The sequence below is a fragment of the Protopterus annectens genome, chromosome 4.part1, assembly GCF_019279795.1.
Source record: "Protopterus annectens isolate FY-2018-M chromosome 4.part1, PAN1.0, whole genome shotgun sequence".
NCBI classification, from domain to species: Eukaryota; Metazoa; Chordata; order Ceratodontiformes; family Protopteridae; genus Protopterus; species Protopterus annectens.
In genome coordinates this window covers 172,017,023-172,039,424 of record NC_056734.1, presented here as the reverse complement: position 1 = coordinate 172,039,424, position 22,402 = coordinate 172,017,023, and the positions used below count along the sequence as shown (strand labels likewise).

Below are 22,402 nucleotides of genomic sequence, written 5' to 3'. Positions count from 1 at the left end.
TCTATGGTCATATGAGGCTGTGTCAGCAGCACTGTCATACACGACAAATGTCGACTAGGAGATAAAAAGGTTATCTTATCTTGCAAAAGTGTAGTAGCTACTGAATGTGGAACCCGCAATTGTAATGGGTGAAACAAAACTAATGATGCTGAAGCTTGTACTGCCATGGCGGCCGCCACCACAGCTTGAACACAATGCGGCAATGCCCTTGCAACAGGATCTAATCTGGAGGAGTAGAAAGCTATCGGCCTCTGTTTATCCCCATGTACTTGTACCAGAACCAAAGTCATATATCCTCCCTTACAATCAACCATTTGTACAAACGGCTTAGAATAGTTCGGAAAACCCAAAACAGAGGATCCTGCTATCAATTGCTTAATTCTAATAAATGCCTGTATTGCCTTATTTGTCCACTGTATATTATTCTTAGCCGCCATGGGAGTATCATAGATCAGTGCGGTCAATGGCCCTACTTCCTCAGCATAGTTAGGGATCCAACTTCTACAAAAATTAGTCACACCTAAAAAGGACATCATCTCCCGCTTAGTCATAGGCATAGGTGCCTCAAGAATTGCTTGTTTTCTTTTGTTCTCCAATTGTCTACCTGCCTGCGAAATTAAATAACCCAAGTACTTTACTTGTGCTTTCCACAATTGTAGCTTTTCTTTATTTACCTTATGTCCTTGTTCAGCTAAAAAACTAAGAAGGCAAGGGTATCCTTTCTACAACTTTCCTGCGTGGGTGACGCCAACAAAATATCATCTACATACAACAGAACCTGGCTTCCCTCTGAGGGAACAAACTGAGCTAAATTCGCAGCCATTTCTTGTGCGAATATTGTCGGACTCTCACAATAGCCCTGTGGCAATCTGGTGTAGGTGTATCTTTTACCTTGATAAGTAAATGCAAACCAAAATCTACTCTCCTTATGTAGTGGTATGGAGAAAAAGGCATTGCTTATATCTATGACAGAAAAATATCTGTGCTGAGGTAATAAATCATTAAGTAATGTATAGGGGTCAGGGACCACTGGTGCTCTTGGGATTACAGCCGAATTAACTGCTTGTAAATCCTGAACCAACCTCCATGACCCATCCGGTTTCTTTACAGGAAACAACGGAGTATTGCAGGGTGAATCTGGGCATTCAACAAGAATTCCTACCTGTTTTAGCTGCTCAATGACTGGCTTAATTCCTTCCTCTGCTTGTTTACTTAGCGGGTATTGGTGCTTACGAGATCTAAAACCTGACTTTGGAGTTATACAAACTTCACCTGCTGTTTTCATCAGTCCTACATCCCCTTTACCTCTTGACCATAAATCTACAGGTAAGGCACTTAACGCTCTATCTTCCTCTTGAGTTAGGAGGATTTGTCATGCCATTTCTGTTTTGTCATCCCTGAGGTGCACACTTGGTTGTGCCCAAGTCACCCAATTTAATCTTTGTACCTGGATCTGTTGATCCTTCAACTGACTTTCGGACATTGTGTCCCAATTTGTTACCTTTTTCACCAAATCTACCCAGTGTGTCCCCACCGTTTTAGTAATTGAAATATGTGGGCTATAACCTGAGCGATATAAAGAACTCATTTCCTTGGTCAAAGTACAGGTCACTACTGTATTACCTTGCGTATCCCAAAACATATCATTCAAAATTATCCTTGCACATTTGTGCCTAAAGAATTCTTTTTCAAATTCTTTATCCGGACCAGGGGCCTGTCTGTAGTACATAGTACAATGTAAGTGCGCCGCAACCTGCGGTGACCCGCTCCTAGATTTACTTAAAGCTAGGTTGATCAAATCTGTATCAACCCTCCCTGGCCCATTTGAAATCAAGTCCTGGCTATTCCAGTAAAACAAGTCTTATACTCCTTGTACCACCAAGCCATCCGGTAACCTTTTCGCCTCAATGCCTTTAGGTGTGGGAATTGCCGCTATTCTAAACAAATGCATCAAATCTCTTCCCAGCAAATTAACTGGACAAACTTTAGATATAATTACCCTACACCTAACAGTTTGGTTTGTTTGCGGATCTGTGAACAATAGAGGATGAGACAGTGGTTCCTTATAGATTTTCCCAGTTGCCGCTTTCACAAGGACAAACTCATCTGTTTCACAGTTCGGGGGTAGAACTGCTTGACCCAAAAGTGTACGTGATGCACCTGAATCACATAAAAACTCCACTTTCTGACCCTCAACCAAAAACTCCATCATGGGTTTCTGATCCAGATGCATAGCAATACCCAAATGTGCCAGGTTTATGACTTCACAGTCACAATCCCGCCCTTCCTTAATTCCCTGACATTCATCGCAGAGAGTGTCTGCCTCATCATCATCACAATCATTCTTGCTTTCTTCCTCTCTACAATAATCACAATAATGAATTTGGCGCCTTCCTTTACTATCATATAGTCATGCGGAGCCCTTGTTCGTAAGCTGTGGGGGATGTTGCCACTCTTCGCAGTCGGCAGCAAAGTGCCCACATCTACTGCATTTAAAACATTCTCCATGTTTTAACCTCCCCTCATATTCCTCTGAATGTCCACCCGGTTTATTTGACGTGTCCCATTTTGGGCCCCCACATCTTTGTACACCACCACGGCGCCCTTGCCCCCTTTGGCCCTATACCAAAAATATACCACCATCATCCCCTACTGCTAACACTTGTACTTTCTTTTTCTTTTTTAAATTGAAATGTCGCTCAGCATGCCGTGCATATTCAAACAAAGGTTGCAGTCTACATGTTCTGTGATCAACCATATGCTTAGTTATAAAACTGTTTATCGGAGCCTTCCAACCTTTAAGAAAAGCGTTTTTCAATTGCTGTTCGTACGGACTATCAGTAGTCTGATCCTGCGGAATCATCATTCCACAATGGTTATTGAACACTTCTGTCAATCTTACAATATAGTGATCTACAGATTCATCATCATTTTGGATGCACTGATTTATTACTGTTCAATCTGCTCTTGGATGCCACTTATCAGAAATTCTCTACAACAGATCAGTGACTCGCATGTCTAACACCCCAGAATTATGCTTTAATGTAGTGCCATCATCTGCCTTACATGTCCAAGTACCACAAACTAAGTGCCAATCTGGACCCAAGATTTGTTGCACTACTTGTTCTACTTCTAAACCATTTAGATGATAACTTAAACGCATACCAACTATGTCCTCAGAAAACTTTTGAAAATTAACCTTGGGATGAGGAATACCATCCGTAGCTCGTTTTATATCCTTTCTAGCCCAGGGACGATAAACTAAAATAGTTGGCTCTTGTCCAACATCCCCTGCTTGTGGGTTTGCAACTTGTATTAAGGGAAGGGCTTCCGAGTGGTCAGAAAGTTTAATGGCCCAACGTCCTTGCCCTGCTGGTCCCGACCTTAACTGCATAGGTTGGTCTACCTGTTGCAAAGCAACCTTGGGTACTACAGGAATTTGCGGGTAAATTGGAGGGGTCACAACGTTTCCTTGAGCAGCCAATAACCCACCCTGCTGTACAGATCCCACATCTTCAGACTGGTATTGAGGAGGTTCCGCCGGTACAGCAGCAGTAATTTCCCCATACGGTGGGGCAGTTGCCTGCCTTTGTACTGCACAAACTGTATGCTCATCCTCCTTATCTAAAAATAAAGCTACTTTTCCACTTGGCATCAGTGATCCCTTTTGATTTATTTTTTCTTTTTCCTGGCACTGTTTTTCTTTTATAGCTCGTTTATTTGCCTCTTCTAACCATTTTTGTGCTTGGGGAAATCCCACTTGTCTTTGTTTTTTAGTTCTAGTTCCCGCATCTCTTTTCAAATCTCTAACCAATTTTGCACAGGCATTCTTATTCAGTGTACCATCAAAATCATATCTCGACTTCCACTTTTTCAAAAATTTAACATTATTTTTGTTTAAACCTTCCATATACTTAGAATCAACATTTAAACAGGCATCACTCTCACACTTGCAGCAACTCGAACCCATGTTTCCCCTAGATTTCTTATTTTACTTTCCCCCCCTTTTTTTTTTCTCTTTTTTTTTTTAGATATTTAGGACTGTACTTTACAGGGCTTATCATAAAATGGGACTATAACGGGTGACCCTAACAAAATAATCTTAAGTAATCCTACCCATCCTTAACTAAAAATAAAACCTTGTCAACAAGATTAAATTAAATTAAAAGAAATTTATTTTTCATCCTACCTGAACCAAATGAGACTCCGTTTCCCCTTTTTGTTCAGAAACCGTCCCTCAGATAGGGATCAGAGAGTGGCTGGCCTCCTTTCAACGACAAATCAGTCAGAGGGCTTTCAGTCGAGGGAATCTTAAGATGAGAAACCCTCACCTGCACAGGTTTTTTGGTCTCTCTGTCGGTCTGATCTGTATCTTTGTAGAGGTTTCCGGTCCGAAGGACCAAAATGTCAGAAGAAAAAATTCAAACAAGTCACATCTGCCTCAGGTGATGAATTTTCCTTTATTAGCTGCTAACCAGATTACACAGCATGTTGGCCAAGATGTCCGGTCTGGACTGATCTGATCTCCTCTGATCTGATCAACTTGTTTACTGACATCAACTTTTATACTGCAAGCAAAACAACTTTTTGTTACATTTCTGACCGTTGACAGTTGGCTATGAAACATATATAGGATAAACATGTTTATCACAAATTACCTCAAAACCACAGTTAGTACAGAATGTTCAAGAAGTACAGAATGTTCAATTCAACAACGGTAGCTCATATTTTCCAGGACACACAGCCTTCCCCCAGTAAATTAACTCTTACTCGGCCGTGCGTCCTTATCCCAGGCTTTATTGAGCTATAACCAAATCTCTTTATTCTGAAATGCAGAAAACAGATATCATTCAGGTTCATAAGCAATGCTGCATTTTGTTCACAGATGAGGCCCATCTTTGATAGGCATATCCCAACAAACAACATATTCACTCTGCAAGAACAGGAAAAAGACAAGTAACAGTATGTTTTTAAAACTTTTTCTCTTAACAATTTTGTACTGTTCAGATAAATGGAAGACCGATAGAGCTCAAAGCTGACACAGGTTCTAAGTGCAATGTTATGTCAGCAGAAACATTTGCTAGAGTATGTGCTGGTGATAAGCTTGATTTGGTAAAGTGTGTGAAGCTTGTTGCTTTGGTAGTGAACAAATTCAAACTGAAGGTTTAGTAGTGCTTTCATGTTACTCTGCTGGGAACAGCTGTGACTTGCAATTTTACATAGTCAAAACGCACATACAGTCATTACTAGGCCTCAGAGACAGTTTGAAAATGGGACTACTTTCATTTAATAAGGAAGTCCACCATGTAAGCTTAAAAGGCCACTGTTCTAATTTTGCCCAGTCTGTTTTTTCTACCTGTACTGATCTTTTCGAAGACAGACTAGGCAATCTCCCAGTTGTATACTTCATAAAGTCAGAACCTGAAGTCAGCCCCATTATCAGACCAGCCCAGAAAGTTCCAGTAGTTATGCAGAACAGAGTCAAGGCCGAGCTAGACAAAACTGTACAGGAAGGTGTGATTTGTCCAGTTGACGAACCGACTGAATGGTTATCTTCCATGGTAGTAGCTAATAAGCAAAGCTCAGATTATATCCGAATATGTATTGATCCAAGAGATTTGAACAAAGCACTGAAAAGACTTCATCATCCAATGTGTACAGTTAAAGAAGTCGCTGCTATTATGCCAGATGCCACTGCTTTTTTCTGTTTTGGATGAGAAGAGTTCATTTTGGCAAATTTTGCTTGACCGAAAACCCTCAATGCTAACCACTTTCAGTACTCCTTTTGGCAGGTACAGATTTTTGAAAATGCCATTTGGGATAAATTCTGCCAGTGAAGTCTTCCAGTGTGCAATGGAACAAATTTTTTTTCTGGATATCCTTGTGCTATTATAGTAGATGATATTCTAGTAGGAGGTAATGGTGAAGCCAAGCCTGACAGAAACCTCAAGAAAGCTCCGGAAAGAGCATGTGAAGTGAATCTTAAGCTGAATTCTCAGAAGTGCATATTCAGGCTATGAGAAGTTACTTATGCTGGTCATTTGTTTAACATTTCAGGCTTACGACCAGATCCTTCCAAGCAAACAGCAATTCTTGAGATGCCAGCTCCAGACAATGTTCAAGCCTTACAATGTTTTTCTTGGCATGGTTAACTATCTAGGCAAGTTCATTCCAGACTTGAACCAACTTTCAGCACCACTGAGAGAGTTGACACGCAAAGATGTATCCTGGTCCTGGTCAGAACAACAGCAAAGAGCATTTGATGTCCTGAAACAGAGAATTGCCAGTCCACCAAATCTCAGATACTATGATGTTCGCAAACCATTTATTCTTTCTTATGATGCTTTGAAGTTTGTTCTTGGTGTAGTCATTCTTCAAGTGGGTAAACCAGTAGCCTATGCATCCAGAACTCTAAACCAGACCGAGATGCAGTATGCGCAGATTGAAAAAGAGCTCTTGGCAATTGTGTTTCATGTTCGAAGTTCCATGATTATATTTATTGCCGCTAAATTCAATTTGAAACTGACCACCAACCTCTGGTTACTATTCTGAGAAAGCCTATGCATACAGCTCCTGCAAGATTGCAACGCATGATGTTGAAATTGCAAAAGTATAATTTCAATCTTGTCTACACAAAAAGCAAACTTCTTTATCTTGCTGATACATTATCCAGATCGCCCAGAAGTACCACTGAACAGCATGGCAATGAGAAACTTGATTTTGAAATCATGGAAGTGTGAAATTTTTCTTCCATACATCTTGATGAGCTTAGAAGTCACACAGCCTCAGATCCAGTATTTAAGAAGCTCAACCACTTTATCAGTCGAGGATGGCCTTCAAAGCAATCTTGTTTACCAGAAGAAGTGCAACCTTATTTTCCTTACAGATATGAGATTTTGTTTGGCAGTGGTATCATCATGAGAGGTCCAAAAGTGATTGTTCCAAAATTCTTGCAACAACAGTATATTACTATCTTGCATTGTGGCTGCCCAGGAACTAATTCTACCAAAAGAAGGGAGAGAGGACTAGTATTTGGCCTTCTATGTCAAAGGATATTGAGAGAGTACTTTCATCTTGTTCTGTATGTAATAGTACTAAGCCACATCAACAGAAAGAACCACTTCAACTAAATCAGATTCCTGAACTACCTTGGTCGACAGTAGCTACAGACATTTTTGAATGTAATGGTCAATGTTACTTGGTGTTAGTAGACTTATTCAAATTGGTTTGAGATTGACCTACTTCCTAATCTAACATCCATTACTGTCATTGCTAAGCTGAAGCGTCATTTTGCAGTCCATGGTAGTCCACACAAAGTTATTTCTGACAATGGTACACAGTTTGCAAGCCAGCAGTTCCAAGAGATTTGCTGAAGAGTCAGACTTTATTTATATTACAAGTAGCCCTGAGTACCCACAGTCAAATGGTTTGGCAGAACGTGCATTTTAAAGTGCGAAACAGTTATCAGAGAAGTCAAAATGAGACAATAGTGACGTTTTTCTGAATCTCATGAATCTCAGAAATATTCCTCGTGATAAACATCTTGGTTCACCCACACAAAGGCTTTTGTCGAGACAAACCAGAACCACACTACCAATTAGTGGCAATCTGTTGGTTCCTGTGCTAAGAACAACAAAGCAGTGACAGCTCAACTTATGAAAAGGACTTTGTCCCAGAAGTCCTATTATATGTCCAGAAAACCGCTCAATCCATTATGAGAAGGGGGATAGTGAGGATGCAGACGTCCAAAGATTTTGATCGGATGGGAGTCATGAAAAGTATATGTCCAGAGCCTAGTTCGTACATTGTGGAATCACAAGGAGTAGAATTTAGGTGGAATCAGAAATATTTATTACCATTGTCTGAGCCTGTATTGCAACATCTTGCCTGTGAAAATGACTGTAGATCTCAGAGTGAGTTATTCAGTGTTCCAGTTCCAGAGGACATACCAGCAAATATCTCTGTTTCTGAGAAGATTCCTGAAACTTCTGAAACAGATTTTTCACCAATGACTGTTCCTGTTGCTAAACTCAGTCCTAATTGCTGTATCACTCGATTATGTTGCATTTCCAGATTATGTTCCAGATACACGGCAACTTGGACATGAATGTTGTGTTTATTTCTTAGTGTCTGTATAATTACATGCCTTTTTCAGATGCCATTTTATTGTGGGCAGTTCACTAAAGAGGGAGGATGTAGATAAGTATGTATGTATACCTTTAAGAAGCTTTCCATGAGCTTGCACATGTGCATAAATATTGAGCATGTGTGAGCCTGACTGCCATTTTGTAGAGAGCTGTTGAGATGTAAGCATGCATGTATGTAATGGTCTGTCAGTTAATCAGTTTGTTTATATTTTATGTTGCTGCTCTCCATCCTGATGTGTTTCTATATAATAAAGCATATAAATGAACTACCCCGCCTGTTCGTCTTGAATCATAACATAGGACAAGCGACAACCTCCCCTCTAGATTATGCTTCCCTAGAGGAGGACTCCAACGGAACAGACTCCCCCCCACAGAAGAACTCTCCTCTGGTGAGACCATAGTGAAAATGCGAGAACATTTCAAATGGGGAAGCACTTAGGTATCTGAAGTACAAAAAAGGTCCTATGACCTTCTGCAGGTGGAATCACCCAGTCCTTCAGCTATTCCTCCTGTGTTACCTGCTTTCTTGGATGCCTTCACCTCTGCTTCCAAGGCCGCAGCCTCCCAGCCTCCTGCTCCTAGGAAGCCTGACCAATTTTACAAGGTCTCTGAGGATTGTAAGTTCTTTTTTGAATGTCCTTCAGCAGATCCATCTGTGATTTTATTGGCTTCAGACAAACCATCCAGGTTACTGCCTTCAACCTCTCTCCTTCCTTCAGATAAGGACAGCAGGAACCTGGAAAGACTAGACAAAAAGGTGTATACTTCTGCCATCTTGACATTTAGAACCATTAATTATCAGACACACATGACCAGATTTGCCTTAGATCTTTTTCCCAACTGTCTCAGGTCATTTCAGATTTACCTGACTCAGACAGTAAGACTTTGGCTGCATCTCTGCTGGGACCTTCTTCACAGGTAGTCTGCTACTTGATCAAATGCAGCCATGATGCTGCAGAGGCCTCTGCCAGGGCAGCTGCTTCTGGCTGTGTCTTAAGGAGATTCTCCTGGTTAAGACTCCAGCCATTACCAGAGGATATTAAATCCAAGGTTATGGATGTCCCTTTGGACAATTCCACTTCATTTGGTCTTGCAGCAGCTAGTTTATGTAAATCTCTGCAGGAAAAGGGAAAAGAGATGCTAGAATTGAAGCACATTGTTTCTCCAGTGCCTGAATTCCAGAGAAATTGCCCAACAAAGACTGCCTTTGTACATAGACATTCCCACCCCTCCACCTAAATCAAAAAAGGATGCTAGGAGACCTCAACAGTCCAGGGCTTGCCCCTGCAACTCCAGGTCAGAAGCAGCCCTTTCCAGACAAGCCTGGGTCCCTTTGACTGTCCAATTCACCCCACTCTCATTCCACTTTCCCAATGCCTCTCTCTGTCCCTGCCAGTCTGGGAAAGCATAACTTAATACTCCTGCTTTCTCTCCATCATTCAGAAAAGATACTTTCTGATATGGAACTCCCTGCCTTTTTTCAGAGGCACTCCCCAACCACCAAAGGAAAAACTACCCTCTTTTCCAGAGGTACTTCTAGACCTGTGGTGACAAGGAACCATTCAGGAAGTTCCTCAAGGTCAAAAAGGAAGAGGTTTCTACTCCAGAATGTTCCTGGTGCCCAGAAAGGATGGCCCTTTGAGGCCCATCTTAGATCTCTCTCATCTCAACACCTTTCTGAAGGTACCCACCTTCCGTATGTTACCTCTTCAAACCGTGTTCCCTCTAATCTTGCCACAAAGCCTTCTTAGCCTCCCTGGATATCAAAGATGCATATCTACACATTCCCATACACCCCAACTGCAGGAAGTTTTTACATTTCTCTGTGACTTCCTGGAATTTTCAGTTCTCTGCCTTGCCCCTTGGACTTTCTACTGCATAAAGGGTGCCTACAAAATGCCTAGCCCCTGTCATTGCCTACTGCAGGTTTAAGGGCATCCATGTTTTTCCCTACCTAGATGATCTCTTCTTTATGGCAACTTCCCCAAAGATCCTAGAGAAAAACATTCTCCTTGCTATTGCTTGGGATTCACTATAAACTACAAAAAAATCCATTCACTGCCCCTCTCAGGATCACATCTTCCTGGGGTGCAGGATTTAGACAAACCTCATGAGAGTGTTTTTCCCTCTTCAAAAGGCAATGGAACTTCAGTCCTATTTCAGAAACCTTTTACCCCTTCACCACATGTCAGCCAGGGTCAGGGTGCTGCGTTTCATGGCATCCACTATCCCAGTGCTCCTTCTGGCAAAACTTCACATGAGGAAACTCCAGTGTTTTCTGAAGTCTGTTTGGATGTAGCATTTGCACCCTTTAGACTTTTCAATTCCTCCTCATCCCATCTAAAGAGGGAACTTCAGTGGTGTATCCAACAAGTGTCTCTAAACCCAGGACTCTGTTTGCACCCCAACCTCCAGTTCAAGAGCTGTTCACAGATGCTTCAGATGTGGGATGGGAAGCAGCTTTCAGAAACTTGAAAGCTCAAGGGACATGGTCCCCCTCTCAACAAAGGGAAGACATCAATGTGAGGGAGATGAGGGCACTACTGTTAGCAATTCAAACCTTCCATCCTAACTTTCTCCCAGGACCTATAAAACTGTTCACAGACAATATGATGATCCACTGGTATGTGAACAAGTAGGGGGGTACCAAGTCCTAACTGTTATTCAGGCTGGCACTCCAGGTTTGAGAGATGGCAGTCAAATACAGGGTGACGCTCCAGGCAGTTGACATCCTATCCAACCAAAATTACATGGCAGACACTTTGAGTAGGTTCCTAACGCAGTCCCATGAATGGATACTTCAAAGGGATGTGTTTCTAGACATTGTCCACCAGTGGAGTATTCCACAAGTAGATCTCTTTGCCTCCCCCATGAACAGACAGCTTCCACAATTTTGTGACAGAGTCCCTCACCCTTTGTTCTGGAAGGTGGAAGCCCTTTCATTCTCTTGGAGATGTTTCTGTATGCGTTCCCTCTCCTTCCAAGCATTCTGAAAGTTCTGTTCAAAATTCAGCAAGATAGACCAAAACTCTTGCTGTTGACTCCTTTTTGGCCAAGGCAGCATTGATTTCCCCTTCTTCTGCATCTGTCCAAGGGCAATCACCACAAGTTACTTCACAGGGTGGACCTCCTCACAGAAGACAAAGGAACTCTCATCCATCCCCACTTGTCTACCCTTCAGCTGACTCTGTGGGTGATAGGGTTTTAATTCTTTTCAGACACCTGTTCTCAGAGGATGCACTTAGGGTTCTGCAGGAGACAAGAAATCCAGTATCAGAAAATCCTACCTAGCCAAGTGGAAGAGATTTTCAGTCTAGCGTCTTTCACAAAACGAGGACTCACTAAAAGTTGAACTCCCTCTGGTTCTAATCTATTTTTGTGAATCGCTCAGTACTTGCTTGGACTACTTTCAGTGAAGGCCCATATGTGAGCCATTTCTGCCTGTCTGCCTCTGTCTCCCCCTCTAGCTAGCAGGTTTGAGACTAAACAATTTTTTTAAAGCCATCCTTTACATTAGTCCTCCCAGGAAACCTATTCATCCACCTTGGGATCTTAATTTTGTGCTAGAAAAGATGACTCTTCCCCCATTTGAGCCAGCTTCATCAGTGTCCTAGCTATATTGCTCCTGGAAAACTGTGCTTCTCCTATCTATCACATCAGCCAGACATGTGTCTGAGCTTCTCAGGCCCTTATGGCCTCTTCCCCCCTTTTTTGGTTTTACATAAAGACAGGGTGTCCTTGCGTACCAACCATTCTTTTATGCCCAAGGTAGGCAGTGAATTGTCACTCAACCAAGCCATTCAGTTACCTACCTTCTTTCCTTCTCCACAAAATCCTAGTGAGGAGGTATTCCACTACCTGGATGTGCATAGACAACTTATATTTTTTAGACAAGACTAAAGATATTAGAAATTCAGACCAGCTTTTTGTCTCATATCATCTCAGGACCATGGAATTGCCTATTTCCAAGCAGACTATTTCTAGTTGGATTTCTAAGGCTATTTCTTTCTGGTATGTGAAAAATGGAAAAACCCTTGCGTCCTCTGTAAAGGCCCATTCCACTGTGGCTGTAGCCTTGTTAGGGGTCTTCTTCAAGGGATTGGACACTAGCTCTGTTCTCAAAGCAGCTACTTGGACTTCTGTTCATACCTTCACTATACATTACAAATTGGATGGCATTTCTAGGTCCAGAACAAGATTTGCCAGAACCATACTCCATGGGTTTCTGGAGAGCTCTACTGCCTGTTCCCCCAACCTCTCGTCATGAGCTTTTGTAGTCTCCCTCATGTTAAGAATACTGCAACAGATGAATAGGACATAGAATAGCTGTATAAAATCTTACCATAATGATAGATGTTCTTCTCTTCTCTGTTGCAGTATTCCATTCCCTCCATCCTTCCCCCTGGTGGTTTGGTTCCTTTCACTGGATGGTCATATCCTTCCTTCCTTAGGCTGGCTTCCTCATGGGGCATTCAGTTCTGAGGTAGATGCTTGCGTACATCACTTTCATGGCCGACGTATGATTGCAGTCAACGTGCGACATACAATGCATCTTATAGTAGTGCAAGACCTTTGTATACTGGTCGACGTCGGGTTGCTTGCAGTGGGAGCTCCCTCATGTTAAGAATACTGCAACAAAGAACAGAAGGATATCTATCATTATGGAAAAATTTTACACAACTATTCTTTCCCACTGCTGTCATATGGTACAGCCAGCCTTTTATTTGCCTTTGGCAGTAGGAATCAACCTGGATATGTGCAGGGCTGTCTTCTAAGCACAGTGTGTTGCTGCCCTTGATGATATGTAGGTGGTGGATGTGATGCATGACTTCTGTGGGGATCTCATCTTCTAGCGCTGTCAGTGCCTTGGTGAGGCCATGGAGTTCAGGGACAGTGCCATGCTAGGTCTCCTGAGGATTGTGGTGAAAAACATTGCTGCCATATCGCCTCCATTTGGGGTATAGTAAGTGTCACCATAACTGACCTGTCAGGCAGTGTTGCCCATGGTCACAGATAAGGAACAACACAGATTGTTTGAGTTGAGATGCCTTCGAAGGGTACACAGTCTGTACCTGAAAGTCTAGGAGTATCTCACTTCACCACCCAAGATTGTGAGCTATGACACCTGCCAAACATAAGGAACTGAACACTTCACTAGTGAACTCCATACAGGCCCTATTACTACAGTGGCACAACATCCATGTTAAGGTAAATTTCTTGGCATCCACGTCTCAAACATGTAATAAGCTGTTATGATCAGAGACCCCTTCATAATCCTCTATATTATGGGAGTTACTGTCATTCAGATAGGTAGTTACATGTTCAATGGAGTGGTACGTAAAGATATAAAAGACATGAGTATTGGGACTGTTTTTTAAAGTAGTTGAAGAGAGGAAACTTTGACATTGTTGCAAGAAACACAGAATTTTATGTTTCTGAAGAGGGACAATGGAATGTCATAATTTATGTAAAAATATGTTTTTATTTATTTTTTCTAGGCTTTTGCTGATTTACTTGCAAGTGGACGCTTGGAAGAGAATCACACAGATGTTCGGCCCTATGTGGTAGATGACCATTTTTATGTTGCAGAGTTATTTCATGGACTAAGAAGGAACTACTATTGGACACCATCTTTTGGAAAGGATGGTGATTTTATTTGTAACTCTAGCCTAGCTGTAATGGGAACCTCTTAAAAGCTGTCCATGTACCGTTTTAAAAGTAGGCATTCCATTTTGTATTTCTTCATGGAATTCCCAGTTCCTTACAGAATCCTGTAGTCAAACGCTTCCTGTTAGAAGTGTATACACTCAGAAGTTACTGTAATAGTTTACAACCTAATTTTCTTTTATAATTGCTGTTGATTATTCACACCAGAATAAATAAGTTTGCTCAGTGCTGTGTGCTGTTTCATTTGCTCTTTGTCTATTATGTCTTTTTCATTTGTAAGTTAATAATATTTTACTGTAAGTGGCATGAAACAAATAATCTTATGTCAAAGAAAATTTTGTAGTAGGTATTTGTATAGAACTGAGTCATCCCCAGAAGTACTCCTTGAATATTGTCATATGCTTCTTCCACACAGGTATGTTAGGTAACTCCACAAAGGATTTTCAGGTCTTTTTGTTGAACAGAGCTCAGGCATATACTGAACAGCATGACATATGTTTTATTAATTTCTTTTCTTCAAGAGAATATACTTCAATTGTACAGCATCCCTGACTATGTTGTAAAATTTTCTTATATTCCTCAACTTCACACGTAAAGGAGATCTTCCTTTGAAAGCCATAGTTCTTAAAATGACACTTAATGATAGTTCTTCCTTCTGTCCTTCCCTTTAATGTCATATTGAGGAACCAAAACTTTCTGATAGAAATGATAATATCTGTGTTAGAGAATGGATCCAGTGCTTATATTCTTGATCTTCTGGCCTTCTTCTTGCTTATTTGTTTGTTTTCTCATGCATTATAACTATTACAAGAATGTGTATAAGCAAAATATGGGTAAAAAGGATTTATATTGTCTATTTTATTAATTTAAGTAGGTGGGCGGTCTGAATCATGAGGGCCATAACCTTTACAGCCATGATTTTGAAAAAATATAGTAATTTCAAATGATAAATGTAAAATTTGTTTACATAATATTAAACATTTTAAATAACAGAATTAAAATATGAGTTTTACAGCAGAAAGAAGAAAAATAGTGTCTTGATAACACAGAGTTATTACTGAGACTCTAAGATGTAGCTAGATGTAGACTGCTAAAACTAGTACATAATAACTCCTCATTCTTAAATCAGGTAAATAAAGTAAATACAAAGAACATTCTGTGGCAGTTTGTCATCATGCCAATCTCTGCTGACTAAAATGTTTCTAATATGAGTAGTACTAGATATTTATGGAAACAGAGACATGCAAGGTTTTACTGAACTGAATATTTTCTCAGATTATAGTTTAAGACAGTCTGTGCTACAGAGTACCATGAGGCATGTTGTAGTTAAATAATTCCTGAACATTTTGTACACACAGTCTTTGTTTAAGGTATAATTTTAAAACATTGAAAAGGCTGGGAGGGTGATGTGGATTATAATAGTAACAAAAATGCTGTTCCGTAACCTGAGTCATTGACTACATAATAATGGGGAATATGAAGGTGCTGGGAAGATGTTGATGTGGAATGAAGTTGTGTGGAATTAGAACAGGGGCCAGCAGATTTCCAAAAGAAGAGTAGCAATTTAAATTCAGAAGCTTGAAGAACACAGTGTATATAAGAACTGTGAAATAAAGTTTGATAGGTAGTAGCACAGCTTTTTGACAATGGGTATTCCATTTTAGGAGCATTTACTGTGAGTCAGCAGACTTTTAGAGGAGTTCCTGTTGAAATTCTGAGGCCTATAAATACAATCTTCAGAACAGTCTGACTGAAGTGCACCATAGGGAATATATAGTAAGTCTTAGGTTGTGATACCTCATAGTATTCCTTCTGCAGTGATATATAGCAGTGTCAGAGTTAATTGTGTGTGTGTGTATATGTATATGTGTGTGTGTGTGTGTGTGTGTGTGTGTGTGTGTGTGTGTGTATATATATATATATATATATATATATATATTTATATATGTTGTGTCTTTCGGCTTTTCCCGGTTAGGGGTCGCCACAGCGGAACTCCGGTCCGCTGATGATTGGCAACAGATTTTTACGTGCCGAGTTGCTGGCCCTGACGCACAACCTTCAACAAAGGTATGCCCATTCACGCACGTCTTCACACAGAAGACACTCTAGCTGAGAATCGAACAGGACAACGTCTTACTGTGAGGCGACAATGCTACCGCAGCACCACCACCGCAGTGTGTATATATATATATATATATATATATATATATATATATATATATACATGCACATATACATATATATGTATGTATATATAGGTCTGTCATAGGTTCATAGGTTGGTACTAGGCTATTAGCCCTAGGGCCTATATAAGACTAGCCATAACAATTCCCTGGCTATTTCTTCCCACACTATTTACTTCCCTTGACCCCTGTCTAGCAGTGCGATTGATGTGATCCCGGGGTGAATTTCCTTTCTCCCATCCAATCGTCAAGGTTCCTTTTGAAGAGGGCCAAAGAGGCACTCTGCTTGACATGTATGGGCAATCTATTCCAGAGTCTGGGGAGTCTCTGGGTCAGGAATCTATCCCTCCAGCATGTTTTGTTTATTTTGATGACAAGGTTTAGATCCCTGGAGCATGTGGCTCTGAGGGATTGGGATTTCTTTAAGTGTAGCATGTCCAACAGCTCTGGGTTTGACATGGCCTTGTATGTTAAGCAGAGATCGCCTCTGAGTCAGATAATCGACTTTTCAGAAACTTGAAAAAATATGGAATAGACCATATGATTGAGTCTACAAAACCTCGAACAACAAAAACAAACCCACAAAATTCTACCTTTTTACATTTTTACAGGGGGGCAAGTCCCCCTGCACCCCCCCAACCTTTGCAAATTATTTATACCAACTCCAAAGTTGCAACTATAGTGAGGAAAATGGTACATTTCCCAATCCTCGCTGTACCGCAATCTCCATTCAAAAACTTTGAGTTTTCAAAAACTTGCAGGAGTTTAGGGGAGCACAGCTTCCTATACTGAGCATGCAGGAGGATTTTATGGCATTACAGCAAGTTTCACATTCATTGCATTTCTTTTGCAACTGCATTTCATTTTGTATTTATTGGAATGCTGATTCATAGTGTTGGACTTTTCTTGGTTTATTGTGACTTGAATATGACTAGTCAGGTTTTGGGTGCTTCCAGGGTTTCACAGTTATAAGCCTGCCACTTTGGAGAGGAGGCATTTAAGACTATCTGCAGTTTAACACTGTTGGTATTGGAGTTGGAAAGAATGATATTGATTACTTAGTCCTAAGGAGAAACGCTCAATTGTTAAGAGTTGACTGAGTTTGGAAGTTAGAAATTGTAGAGTGAGCACCAAGCTTGGCAAATCATTTCTTGCTTTATTTTATCACATTTTTGTAAAGAGAAGGCATGACTGATAATAAGAGTAGTACCTACTTGTACTAACACAATCTTGTGAAAACTATCAAGTTTGCAGGTAAATTTATTCTTGCAGCAGTTTTAAGTTACATGGCTTTAGTTCTAATGAAGTTTATAAAATTGCCTTAATATTGCTGCATCCTGCTTTAATGAGAGCTGCCAATAGCTATGCCCTTATTAACATATAATATGGAAGCCAACACCTCTTCAGTCAACCAGGAAAGTAAATAATAAAATTCAAAACACAGCTGACACACCATGTCAGTAAGGTCACATTACTTATATTTAAATGTGCATTTAAAATACTATTTTTCTACACACATACAAAAGACTTTCTAGTATTAGTTAAATCAATCTGTTGATTTTTGAATGAGCTAAATAACTAGCTTGATTTTTTTAACTTATGGCATTGTTAAAATTTGTGCCTTTAAAGGCTGCTTATCCATTACAGATGTGATAGAACAGAGATAGACAGTGCTATCACAATGACAACAGATACAAAAACGGAACAACAGAGCAGCTCTTCAACCCACTATCTTGCTGATGTTGTGGTCTTGCTCATTTCAACACCCTGAAGGTACCCTTGCTTGCTATCTTAAAAGCCATTTCTTGGTGGCTGCTGTACTGACTTCTGGGCTCCTGCTTCCCCCATGCTGATTCCTTTACAGCCATGACCAATGAACGGCTCTGGAATTTATGTAAGTGACCTTTTATAACGATGCATTTTAACATTCTGCCATAAAGGTCTCATCTCTACACTTCGATAGCTGTAGAAGACTTAACACCTTTGTTTAGCATCCTGACCCAAGGCATTTTCACCCACACTTTTAGCTTTAAGTAGGACGAACATCTGATCTGTAATGCAATCAAAATTTGTAACATAGACATATCACACTAAAACTGAGGCACAAGTTTACACCTAGTGGCGTTTGCTTTTTATTTTGTAAATAATGTTCTGTTTTTGGGGATAAAACATTGATAGAAAGCACATATATATATATTTTAAGTCTAGAAGATCTAAATCAAGGCAAAATATTTTATAAGCCTAAGTCATCTGTTCTCTCTTTTGTTGTATAATTTGTCTGGTTTCTTTTAATTCAAACTACTGAAGAGGAGATGGCATGGGACAGAGCTAGAAGAGCCCTGCATCATCTTAGTGATGCTTCTTTGGTAATTGGAGAAGCACTGCTAGATAAAACAAGTGACAGTATTTTTATTAAAATGGATAATTGAACATTTACCTTACTCACATTTGTAAACCAACACCATATTCAAGCCATGGGGTGCATAAACATAGCTTTCAGGGGCATACAGTGCAGTAGTATGGACAACATTGTGCACCACTGATATTTGTAGGCACTCACTTTCTGCTCACACTCTCTTTTTTTCTCTTTTTGCAGTTTGCTCGGGCCATCCACAAGCCTCGGGACTGCGCCTCCCCACCACCACCGCCGCTGCCTTCGGTTCTGAATTAATTTTCAGCTAAAGCTCAAATCAACCTTGGGATCTCTCAACTTGTAAACACAAGCCTTCCAGTAGAATTAATTATTAAGTGAATGTCATTGAATTTGTTTTTAACAATTTTCTCTTACTTTGTGACCATCTTTTGAGGTGAGCACAGCTACATTGAGCTCCATTCAGCTTCTAACTTGGAGAGCTTTAATGAAGTTGGCCACTCGGTAGGAACATACTCTACTAATCCACCTTTCTTACCGTAGCTGGGTGGAATTTTTAGTTAAATCATACTCCTCATTCTATAATTCCAACTTCCCACTCCCTCCTAGGGAAGCTAACCACAGATTAATTATTAATTGCATCTTACCTTACCTTATCTGTAGGCTAAGCTGCCTTCTTGCTCAGTCAATCTCTTGCTGTTACTGATAGGTTTCTGCAGCTTTAGGTTCTCTTGCTCTAGCCCGCTCTGTTCACCCTTCGGGCTCACTCCACTCCCCTCTCTGCCCCCAAATTCCACTCACCCCCAGTGCTCCTACACGTATAGCCCATATATCTCCACCCCGTCCAGAACAGCCTATTACCATCCCTCAGTCATCAGATCCACTACCAGTTCCACACCACAATAACCTCCTCTGTACACCCCACCCACACCATGCAAGGCAAGCTAGGAGTATTACTACTAACTCTCACCACTCTAGCTTACACCACATCCATACACTCTAACATACCAACAAACACTACCTACCACATAACACACACACACACAAATATGGTAATATGCTCCACACTATTTAACAGCAACTCATTACTCTACATACAAAAAACTGCAACCACACTACCTCATAAAAGGCTAACAGTACCCAAAAAACACATTGATATAGCCTATGCCATAAAACTCACACTATTCCTCAGAAAATGGCTACTAATCTCAGGGGTCATACACCCCAACCCTGGTCCAAGCAACCCAATCCTATCCCAGAAACACAAGTCAGACCTATTTATTATCAATATAAACACAAGTACCATATCCAACAAACTACATGACTTTCACGCATTCATATCCCACTACTTCCCAGACATACTAACCGTTACAGAGACCTGGCTAAAACCTCCCACACAAAATGAAGAAATCCTTCCCCCAGGCTATAACATCTTAAGGCAAGACAGAGGTACCAAAAAGGGAGGTGGAGTTGCAATCTTATTTAAAAATACACTCAACCTCCAACCACTAAAAACCCTACTTCCCAAATTCCAGAATGCAGAGACATTAGGCTCCGTTATGTCCCTTAAAAACAAAAAGAGAATCAACATCCTCTGTAGTTACATTCCTCCAGGAAATAACTCGCCTATAATAGAAGAGATACTGCAATGGGCCACAATCAACCTACCCCAAGAAACCATCCTGCTATCAACATCCTCTGTAGTTATACTCCTCCAGGAAATAACTCACCTATAATAGAAGAGATACTACAATAGGCCACAATCAACCTACCCCAAGAAACCATCCTGCTATCAACATCCTCTGTAGTTACATTCCTCCAGGAAATAACTCACCTATAATAGAAGAGATACTGCAATGGGCCACAATCAACCTACCCCAAGAAACCATCCTGCTATCAACATCCTCTGTAATTATATTCCTCCAGGAAATAACTCACCTATAATAGAAGAGATACTACAATGGGCCACAATCAACCTACCCCAAGAAACCATCCTACTAGGTGACCTAAACTTAGACTGGCTAGCCTGCAACTCCAACAACCCCTCAAACCATATTAACATATTTGAATTCTCACAACTAATCCAAGAACCCACCAGAGTAGGCAACAAAGCCAATAGAACCCCAATTCTAGATTGGACACTAGTTAATATCCCCACAGAAAATTATCATGTGGGCTGCTTACCTGATACATTGAGTGACCACTGTCCCACATTCCTCCTTCGTAAACAGGCAAAAATATGCAAACCCATGCTATTCAAGGAGACTAGGGACGAGCACAAAGTCAGTCCACAAACTCTTAACAGTATGCTCAAGCAACATGACTGGAATCCACTAAAAACTCTTAGACCACGCAGTTGATTTTTTTAATAGTACTTTTATGAATGTACTAAATATACTAGCTCCCATCAGGAAACCCAGGACAAAAGTTAACTATACCCCATGGCAAAATAGGACAACAAAATCCTTAATAAAAGCCAGAGACAATTCCTGGAAAAACTGGAAAAAGAATAACACTATCCAAGGCAGACAGAAATATCAAGAACTACGAAATAAGGACAAAACCCAAACAAAAGTAGATAAAAAGAACTACTTCTTAGACATCCAAAACAAGCACTCTAGAAACCCCCAAAAGTTCTGGCAGGCTTCTAAAACCGGCAAAACCACCACCCCATCTCCCAACAATTCTGATAATGATAGCATAGCTTCAGAATTCAACCATCACTTCACAGAATCTATCCTCGCACTATCTATCCAACTATCCAACAAGAACACTAAAACCACCCCAACTGTAGAACTAACATACCCACCTTCACACTCTCACCTGTGCCAACCTCTTCAGTTAAAAAGCTAATCTGTAAACTAAAACCCACCACACTCGCAGCAGATGGTTTACCCACAAATTTTCGAAAATTAGCTGCAGAATCACTAGCCTACCCTGTCTCAATTCTTGTAAACTGCTCTATACAAGAAACCTACGTACCCTATCTATGGAAAGTGTCACATATAATTCCCCTTCACAAAGGCAGAAACTCCTATGAACTATCAAACTACCAGCCAATTGCTATCTTGTCCCCCCTTTCCAAGCTTCTGGAGAAATGTATTCACACCCAGGTAATGCACTTCTTATCTTCACATAACCTCCTCTCCCCCACACAGCATGGTTGCCACCCAAACCATAGCACAACCACTGCTCTACTCTCCTTTACCAATCAGATTAACCATCTAAGAAACAACAAATTCGTCTCAGCTATATTCTTAGATCTATCAAAAGCATTTGATATGGTCTCCCGTAACCTACTCATAGACACTCTGTCAACCTTATCCTTCACCCCCTCTACTACTCATGGTTTAGAAGCTATCTCTCTGACAGAAAACAATCAGTTAAATGGCAGAGTACACTATCTCCTCTATTACCAACTGCTATAGGCGTCCCACAAGGATCAATACTGGGTCCTCTGCTATTCACCATTTTCACTAACAAACTACATACTTCCACCCTGCATGCATCACTTATACAGTACGCAGACACCTCCACTCTAATCTGCTCAGCCCCATCCATAACCACTCTTTAAAAGCTTACCCAAGAATCCTTCTGCTCCGTGGAACAATGGATTACCAATATCCAACTCATTCTAAACCCCAAGCCCAAATTACTCCTTTTTTCCCCTAATAAATCCAAATCCGCACCTCCTGCTTTCACTATCACCTCCAAAAACAAGACCGTAATCTCCCCCTCCCCTCACACTAAGCTGCTTGGGGTTGAAATAGATAATAATCTAAACTTTAATGTCCATATCTCACAAACCATCACAAAGGTACATAAGAAACTAGGAACCCTATACAAACAAAACCAGTTACTATCGGACCAAGCTAGAATCTCCTTAGCCCAAACCCACCTCTTGTCTACCCTAATGTATGCATCATCAATCCTAATTCATATCAGGAAAACAGACCTAAACAAACTGGAGTCATGTTACAATAAAATTGCAAAATTCGCTAACAACTCCACTTTTAGAAGTCATCACTGTCTTG

General features: G+C 40.7%; 1 protein-coding gene across 2 annotated transcripts in view; it reads left to right on the top strand.

The window, feature by feature from the left end:
- LRRC34 (leucine rich repeat containing 34) overlaps nucleotides 1–14,042 on the top strand; it is a 958,875-nt gene extending 944,833 nt beyond the window's left edge. For both annotated transcript variants that reach the window (XM_044070081.1, XM_044070080.1), the window contains one exon: nucleotides 13,646–14,042. In XM_044070081.1, the coding sequence (XP_043926016.1) occupies nucleotides 13,646–13,840 (195 nt within the window). In that variant the 3' untranslated portion in view covers nucleotides 13,841–14,042. The remainder of the gene's footprint in view (nucleotides 1–13,645) is intronic.
- Nucleotides 14,043–22,402: the final 8,360 nt, after the last annotated feature.